At 50.6% G+C, this 8,928-nt stretch overlaps 1 protein-coding gene across 1 annotated transcript; it reads left to right on the top strand.

Annotated features, from left to right (window-relative positions):
* The first annotated feature begins 219 nt into the window (after positions 1–219).
* Positions 220–7,623, top strand: NKX6-1 (NK6 homeobox 1). The gene is made up of 3 exons (XM_074346596.1): positions 220–1,994; positions 3,707–3,879; positions 6,060–7,623. Exons 1-3 carry the CDS (start codon positions 1,325–1,327, stop codon positions 6,315–6,317), a joined length of 1,101 nt encoding a protein of 366 aa, XP_074202697.1. The 5' UTR covers positions 220–1,324; the 3' UTR covers positions 6,318–7,623.
* The last annotated feature ends 1,305 nt before the right edge of the window (positions 7,624–8,928 follow it).

Here is an 8,928-nt window from a genome sequence, read left to right as displayed (position 1 = left end):
GGCTCGCCCTCGTCAGCCAATCAGAGAGGGCGGCGCTCTCGAGTGGGCGTGACCTGGAGGCGACGCGAGTCCCAAGGCTGAGCGCTATTGGAGACAGTGGTTACGCCCCCGGCCTGCACCCGGCTCCTCGACCCCGCCCTTCCCGGCCGCCTTGGAGTGACGTCCTTCAAAGTTCTCATTTTGGACCCCCACTTCCCCCTCCCTTTCGTCCCCCAGCTAAAGAGGGGTAGGGAGTGATGCAAATGTTTTATTACCTTTGAGAGCTTCATCTGAACTGTCAGGTCCGGAGGGAGAAAGGAGAGGAGAGAGAGGGAGTGGAAGAGCTGCGAAGAGGGTCAGCTTGGCCAGAGGACAGGACTTAGAAGAGCGAAGCCTGTAGAGCCGCAAAGAAAATGCAAGAGAAGGGAGGCAAAGGCGGAGAGTGAGAGGAAGAGAGGGCGCTGGGGGGTGGGGCAGGGGTCGCCAGGCCCGTTTGCAGAAGTGAACAGACGAGTGGAGCCGCAACCGAAGTCGTCAGACTTTTCACACTTAGTCTTTGTTTTTCTGTGTCTTTCCCCCCCTTTTTCTTTTCAACATTGCAACTCTAGTGCCCCGTGGCCCAGAGGGGAAGGCAGGTCTGCGCGCCGAATCCGAGAACCGCGGGGATTGGTGGCACTGCCCTTTCTGGCGCAGCAATCTCTGGCAGCGCAGGCAGAGGAAGCCCGCCCAAGGGCCAGATCCTCCCGCATGCTGGATGCGCCCTCTCCCCGCGCGCTCCCAGCGCCCAGTGCAAATCAATCTCGTGGCCGAAAGACGAGGGCATACAAATAAGACCGGAGGAGAGCATCGGGCGGAACCTGGCGTCCTTTGAACCTTCCCAAAGAAAGCGAACCAGCCCCCACCCTCCCACATCAAAGCGGAGATTCGGTGACTCTTAACTTTGTTACAAACTCTCTGGGGCCGGCCTGGGTTTTGTTTTGCTTATTTCCGGGGGGAGAGAAGATGAGAAGTAGCGCACTTTGAGCGGCAAGGAAACAGTGAAGCAGAGAGAAGAGACCGAGATTTAATCCAGGACTCTAGAAGAGAAAGGACCGCCGAACCCACTCGGACTCTCTCTGGTCTCGGCGAGGAACTGCCTCTCGACTGGTGTGTTTGGACATTACTGCTGCGCAGCTCCGAGAGCAGCTCTCGGCGGCGGCATTCTCGGCCCATTTGGCAGGTCGCCTCCGAGTGCGCGGAGCGACTCCTCGCTTGCGCTCTTGGCGCTTCTCGCTTCCCTGAGCCCCGCCGGGGGCACGGGCCGGCGCCCTCGCTGCGTGGCTGCGGGCTCCGGCCTGGCCGTGGGATGTTAGCGGTGGGGGCGATGGAGGGCACCCGGCAGAGCGCGTTCCTGCTCAGCAGCCCGCCCCTGGCTGCCCTGCACAGTATGGCAGAAATGAAGACCCCGCTGTACCCCGCTGCGTACCCCCCACTGCCCGCCGGCCCCCCTTCCTCCTCATCCTCCTCGTCCTCCTCGTCGTCGCCTTCTCCGCCTTTGGGCGCCCACAACCCAGGCAGCCTGAAGCCCCCTGCGGCGGGGGGGCTCTCGTCCTTAGGCAGCCCCCCACAGCAGCTCTCGGCCGCCACCCCACACGGCATCAACGACATCCTGAGCCGGCCCTCCATGCCCGTGGCCTCCGGGGCCGCCCTGCCCTCCGCCTCGCCCTCCGGTTCTTCCTCCTCTTCTTCCTCGTCCACCTCTGCTTCCTCCGCCTCGGCCGCGGCGGCCGCGGCCGCGGCCGCTGCGGCCGCCGCCTCATCCCCCGCGGGGCTGCTGGCTGGCCTGCCCCGTTTCAGCAGCCTGAGCCCGCCGCCGCCGCCGCCCGGGCTCTACTTCAGCCCCAGCGCCGCGGCTGTGGCCGCCGTGGGTCGGTACCCCAAGCCACTAGCCGAGCTGCCCGGTCGGACACCTATCTTCTGGCCAGGAGTGATGCAAAGCCCGCCCTGGAGGGACGCACGCCTGGCCTGCACCCCTCGTGAGTACTATCGCTCGCACCCAGTTGTGCTTGTTCTGCCCGCTCTCAGGTCACGGCCCCTGGTGTGCGTGCGGATCGGTCCACTCTTTTGCCTCCGGAGTAGTTTGGCAGTTCCGGAATTGCACGATTTAGGTTGGGCCAGGACGTTAGCGAGGGATTCTCGCTTTCCTGAGCTCGCGTGGTTGCGTGCAAGCGCCACCCGTTCCCCAGGTCTTGGGCACGCCTCGCGGAGCGGGTGTGCATGCGTCTCCGTGGAGCACAACATGGTTGCGGGGTATGTGTCTCATACGAGGCAGGGACTGCTCCCGGAACAGCCTGGCCAGATCCGCAGGCCTGGCCTGGGTTAAAGAGGTAGGGTGGGCAGGAGAGGCTACTGCGTCCCGCCCGCATCCCTGTTTTCCTGGCTCCTGTCTGAGTGCTGAAGTCCCACTTGACCTACGCCAGACTAACTGGCCTCCTCTCTGGGAACCGGCGGGGACGGGCAGCGGCGAGCCCTCCACAGCCCCGGGCCGAGCGCATGTATTTGCATGCACGTCTCCGCCCAGGGTGTCCCCACCTCACCTCCTCGCTCTCGCCCCTTGAGTACACTCAGCCTGGGTGAGCCCACTGAAGACAAGTCCGCAGCCCGCGGAGGAGGGTGAGCGCGGAGTCACCTCGGGCGGCTCTCCAGCGCTGGACCCTCGCTTTCCCACCTGCCTCCATCTCGGGGGTGGGGGTGGGGGGGTGGGTGGTGAGTGGGGCGGGATGACCTGGACCTGGACGTATTGAGGGGCATCGTTGCTCTCAACATCCCAACACGAGAAAGAACCGTAGGAAGAACGAGGTGACAGAACAAGGTTGGGAGGATGCAGCATCCCGCAGAGATCTTGCTTGAAACCAACTGAGTTAACCCAGGATCACGATAGTCTTCCAGGGTATTGGCCACCGCACCGCAGAGGCTCTCATCCTCCCGATGGCATTTGGGGCTCAGCCCTGGCTCCTTTTTTCTCTCTTTTCTTTGCTTTTGACTGAGTCCCTGAAGTTTCTTCGAAGTCTCCGGATCTCTTTACGTGGCAGTAACTGAGGGAAGTTGGGGGAGCCAAGTAGAGGCTCACTTGGGAAGCCTTGGGACGGAGGGCGGTCAGGACAGATGAGGGTATCGGGGAGACGCTATTGTACTCGTTTAGATGGCCACGTAGGGACTGCCAACAAAGGCGGCGCCCCTTCCCCCTCGACCACAGTGGCGTTAGACTTGGGGGCGATTTAGCTCTCTTGTGTTCCAAAAACAAGGCACCCTTTGTTGCGCAGGCACAGGTTAGGAAAGCATTCAAGGAACAAAACTAGTCATCCTTAAGCAAAGGCCCCGGAACCCAGCAAGCACCAACTAAATTAGGCACTACTAATTTCCCTCAACACTTCTCAGTTTACTGGGGCCTAGCGAGTCGCCCTGGCAAAGTTTAGCAATGTACTCTCTCGCTGTTGGACGTCGTTGTTGGGCAGGTTATTTCCTGCTGCTGCAAACACACTGGGCTTTTAAAAAACAGGTGGGCGTAAAAAGGCAAAGGAAGACATGCAGTGAGACTGGAAGTGCCACGACATCTCTGGTGCCCGCCACGGAATAAGCTTTCTTCCCCCCCACCCCCAAAACATTGTTTTCTTGAGTTCATTTCTTTTCAGTTGAACCGCTTGTAACCAATTGTTTTCCCCCTTTCCTTGTGTATGTGTTTTCGTAGATCAAGGATCCATTTTGTTGGACAAAGACGGGAAGAGAAAACATACGAGACCCACATTCTCGGGCCAGCAAATCTTCGCCCTGGAGAAGACTTTCGAACAAACGAAATACTTGGCGGGGCCCGAGAGAGCTCGCTTGGCCTATTCGCTGGGGATGACAGAGAGTCAGGTCAAGGTGAGTGGACCTTGCAAACCTCGAGGGGTAGCCCCCTCATCCCCGCCGCGCGAGTACACACACGCACACCCCAAAGTAACAAACAGCCGCTCGCGGGGCGCGGGTCTGAGGAGCCTGGGGAGAGATGAGACCAACGAAGGGGGTGGAGGTGGAGGTGACAAAGGCTCTGGGGTCTCGAGGGCGGGCAAACTGTTGATGAACAAAAGGAATCAAGCCCCCGCCTTTGAAATTAGGTTAATCTAGATAGCAGCATGTGCTGGGGGAACTCGTCATTATTAGAGAATAAAAGCATTACCGAACTATCAGCCGGGTAATAGATCAGGCCAGTTAGATACCTTCTATCTATTTAATTTGTAAGAATATTCAAGCTTTTGTTTGTCAATCTAGGTTCCACTAGTTGTGTAATTTCCTATTGTAGATCAGCATTACAGTGCTACTATATTAACTTGCAGGTTAAGAAAACAGTCATTCCACAGAATCTAACCACTTAGCATGGACGCATCAGCTTATAGCTTAACTGAAGACAGTCACTTTGGAATAATAATTTTCCAAATAAATTGACAACATTATTACCATCTTATGAAACAAATGTATCAATAGATGTAAGATATTTTACATAAATTGTTTATGCCAACAATTTATAATTAAAATGTCACTTACCTTATAATTGAGTTGTACAGTATATTTCCAGGGAATCAAATTGGAGAAATCTTTCCCTGAAAAATAAAGGGATTGAGCCAGCTAGGTACCTTAAATCTAGTGGTTTCCTATATTTCCAGTATTCAATTTCATTTCTCTTCTTCATTTTATTGTATTTGGGGGTTTGGGGGGGATATTGTCTAAGTCTGTTTGCATTAGTTATACTGTTGCTTTTACAATTAAGTAGAGATAACGTTAGCTACGTCTGCTGGTTAGAGTATTTGCCCCTAGACAAGCATGATAAAATGCATTTCAGGAGTGATTTTGTATGTAACCATTAGAGTACCATCACAGTTATTTTTGCATTGGTTGGTACAGACCCTACCACAGTAATCTGGAGGTCTTCATTTGTCACCATAAATATGTCTGTGTGGCTAGAAGTGAATTATTATAGCTGTATAAAGAAACTAAAAATCACTTTTGTAACAATTCTGATTCTGTAGGTAAATACATAACAGATGAGAAAAATGGATGAGAAGCATAAAGAGGGGATGATTCAATATGTTTAGGAAATTGGTTGCTTATTGCTGATGCTTTAGGTTAAAATATGTGTATCAAACACGATGTTAAATGAACATTGTCGATAGGCTTAAATATTTGTACAAAAATGAATGTCTTAAGGGGAACAATATTAAAATAATTGAAGGACTGCGTATACTAATAGTGGGAAATAATTGGCAAAATTTCACTTTTAAAAAACACCTGATGAAAATTCTTGCTTGACTTTGGTTTTATGAAAAACATTAAACTGGAGAGACAGAGAGAGACAACCTACTGCTACGATTTTGACTGAGCTATTAAATATTTTCATGGATTGATGTTGGTTATTATTACTGATTTGAGGTTTCTGTTTTAGCAGATTTTTTAAAAAAAACTTTACATCATATATAACAAGTGTAAATGGGGAAGGGAGTGTCTTGTGTGTTTGTGTGTATTCAGACTTGAGGTAAGTGAAACAGACAAATACCCAAAAGTGAAAAGAACAGAGGTAATTGGGATAAATGCTGTTTCTTCTCCCACAAATCACACTAAAAATCAAGTACACTTCAGATTCTTTGAATATCTTAATCTAAGAAAGTAAAAAATGAATAAAATCACAGTCATTGTGGGGCAATATTACGAAGGGAAGAAGTTTTCTATTCCAAACTAGAAAGTGGGAAAGCGGACTCTTTTAGGGAAACTCATTTTAAGTTTCCGAGTTTTTTCTCTTCTGAGAAATCGCTCACTGACAACCTCAATACTCTTGTGTTACTATCACTATGGCAACGGCAGTTTGTTGGTGCCTGCTACTCGGAGGAAGCTGGGGCGATGGAGACCGATTTGACGGCTTAAACTAGGGAGGGCCCTGAGGGAGTGTGTCCAGCCGTCAGGGGCCCGCAGGAGCGACTTTGGGATGTGGGAGAGGAGGCATTGCTTGGTACTGCACGCCTTAAATTCCTTCCGCCCCTGTTTCCCCTCTTCTTCCATTTCTCGGCCCCCAGGTCTGGTTCCAGAACCGCCGGACGAAGTGGAGGAAGAAGCACGCGGCCGAAATGGCCACGGCCAAGAAGAAGCAGGACTCGGAGACCGAGCGGCTTAAGGGGGCCTCGGAGAACGAGGAGGAGGACGACGACTACAACAAGCCCCTGGACCCCAACTCGGACGACGAGAAAATCACGCAGCTGCTGAAGAAGCACAAGTCCAGCAGCGGCGGCGGCGGCCTCCTGCTGCACGCGTCCGAGAACGAGAGCTCATCCTGAGCGCCCGCCGCCCGCCGGCCTCCGGCCACTTCGCGGGCACCGCGGGGACCGCGTCGTCTTCCCGCCCCTCGAGGCCCGGAGGACACGGCCCCGCCTGCGGGGGCCCTTTGCTATTTTCTGAGATGTACATGTCTATTTTTTTAACCTAGAAGTTGAGGGGGGCGGGGGAGAGTCTCGGAGGATGATAAGAAGGCAGAGAGGACCACGAAATGCACGGCACCAATCACGCAACTGACGCCTGCAGCTGGGCCACCTTCCTGGCCCCGCTGGGTGTCCTGGCCCCTTCCCCCACCCCCACCCCCACCCCCACGCCCCGCGTTCCCCCCACCCCCGCCCCCGCCCCCGCCTTTGCCTCGCGGCCGGCCGGGGCGGGGCGCGGATAGGTGATCCTGACCCATCGACACCCACCGCTCCCACCGCTCGGGGGACCTCGGAGCCACACCGGCTGGCAGCCGCCACAGATGGGAAGAGGGACGTTTCTCCCCCACGAACTGCTGTGCCGACTAAAGTAACCTGTTGAAGGCTCTTTGTAAATAAATCGTGAGTCACACTGACTAGAAGTTACTTTATTGTGAATATTTAAAATGTAAAATGCTCTTTTGAATTTGGTATAAAAAGATGGACTTCCTTCTTCCTGCTACCTTTCCCCTTTTAAGAGCTATTAAAACCACATTTTCCCCTTTTATTTTGAACTTAATTGGAGAAGCATAGAAAAGAATGTTCTCATCCTCCCTCTCCTCTCGCTCCTCTCTCGGATTTGGATTTGTTCAATCTCATTTCCCCCTCCATCCCTTCTTGCTCTTCCCTGACCACCCCTGGCTCCGCGCCCAGGTCCCGCCTCCAGGACTTAAAGTAGAAGACTTGGAACCGGGGTAGGCCCCAGACCCGCCTCTCCGTTCCTCTCTGAAATTGCACAGTCGTTTGTTGCTATTTATTAGTGATTTAAAGAAAGTGTTGGGGAGGGAGGGGCTACAATAGCTTGTATTTAATTTAACTCCTTTCTGATAAAAATGTGTGTTAAAGTAGATGGTGGGAATTGTTACAACCGCTCTGGGTCAGAAGCATAAAAACCCATTTAGTTGCTGTAACTGAATTTGAAGTGTTTTGTATCATAAGAATACTATAGACGATGTAAATTGTTTTCTTTTTTAAGCTAATAATGGTGATATATTAGCATCTTTAACTTTTATTAATTTATATAAGGAATTCGGTTTGTAAAGAGAAGAAAATCCCCTTTGCAAGACCAGTTAAATGTAATGCACTTTCTGTTTCAAAGGTTAAATCAAATTAAAAAACAGTTTGAAGACGTCTGTTGCCTTGAATGAAAGGATATAGATCATCTGATCTCACCAGAGATCCCAAATAAAAGTAAAGATCACAAGCATACTATATTGGTTTCTTGGGTAAAATAGCTGCTGTTACTATTACTATTACTACTACTACTACTACTACTACTACTACTACTACTACTACTACTACTACTACTACTACTACTATTATTATTATTATTATTATTATTATTATTATTATTATTATTATTATTATTATTATTATAGAGTAGGGTCACATCTATCTCTCATTCTCCTGGATTGGGAAGATAAATGCAGCCCCACTCATCAGGCTTCTTGGAGAGACTTGCCTAGCAGGCTGCCTCTGATGTCTGTGTTGTCTAATTTTTTTGTGATCGCTTTTTCCTTTGCAAGAAGTCCCTGGGGGGGTTTGGGAAGACCTAATTTCCATATATCCAAGATAGCTTCTCAATCCAGCCTTAGCTCCCTTAGCTGAGAGGAGGCAGTGGAGCTTGCTGTCAGTGCAGCACTGCTGTTTGATGCTAATATTCCCCCCACCCCCGTAGCTTATAGAATGCAGAAGTTGGTAGAAAGTTGGGAATCCTGATTTTGCTAAACATTATACTAAAGACAGATTTAAGGAAAGCTGCTTCTAACTTATGTGAAACTCTCTAGGATTGAGGAAGCAATGTCACAGTTTCTGCAGCTGAATTTGCGAAAAGAAAAAAAAAAAAAGTGGGAACCCCAGGGAGAGAGCTGCATCACTGTCTTGGGATCTTTTTGTTTTCAGACACTCAGTTATAGGCTCAGTGAAATATAGTTATCCCCTTAGTGTTTCAGGTTAATGAGCTTGTGTTCAAAGGAAGAAAAATCAATAGAATTCAGTAGATTCTTCAGGCTAGTGTTAGGTAAAGAAAGTATGGTCTATTTTGCTCCCTTGAAAATAAAAAAGCAGGGAAAACTAGGAATGAAATTGCCTGAAGGAAATTATTGTAGAATACATTCCTGATGGCATGGTTTAGTGGAAAGAAAGGATGCAAATCTGCTTTATTCATTTTCTCTAGTTTGTCTGTGAAGCTCCCAATAAACTTTAAACTTCTGAATTTCAGTGTTCTTAGCAAGACTAAAGTGTGTCTCCTATAAAGAGGCAGCTATTTCAAAAGAGGCTTTGCTGTGCAGGGGTGATGTAATTTAAATCCTAGCTGTAAACAATACATTCTTTCCTCCCTCCTTCCCTTCCTTCCCCCTTCCTTCCTTCCTTCCTTCCTTCCTTCCTTCCTTCCTTCCTTCCTTCCTTCCTCCCTCCCTCCCTCCTTCTCCCT

The sequence above is a fragment of the Camelus bactrianus genome, chromosome 2 (genome assembly GCF_048773025.1).
Source record: "Camelus bactrianus isolate YW-2024 breed Bactrian camel chromosome 2, ASM4877302v1, whole genome shotgun sequence".
Lineage (NCBI taxonomy): Eukaryota > Metazoa > Chordata > Mammalia > Artiodactyla > Camelidae > Camelus > Camelus bactrianus.
The sequence above is the reverse complement of the archived record's forward strand: the minus strand, read 5'-3'. Positions and strand labels throughout refer to the sequence as shown.

Coding starts and splice junctions, on each gene's coding strand:
- NKX6-1 (XM_074346596.1), top strand. CDS start 1,325: ATGTTAGCGGTGGGGGCGATGGAGGGCACCCGGCAGAGCGCGTTCCTG. Junction 1,995..3,706: donor ACGCCTGGCCTGCACCCCTC/GTGAGTACTATC, acceptor GTGTTTTCGTAG/ATCAAGGATCCATTTTGTTG. Junction 3,880..6,059: donor TGACAGAGAGTCAGGTCAAG/GTGAGTGGACCT, acceptor CTCGGCCCCCAG/GTCTGGTTCCAGAACCGCCG.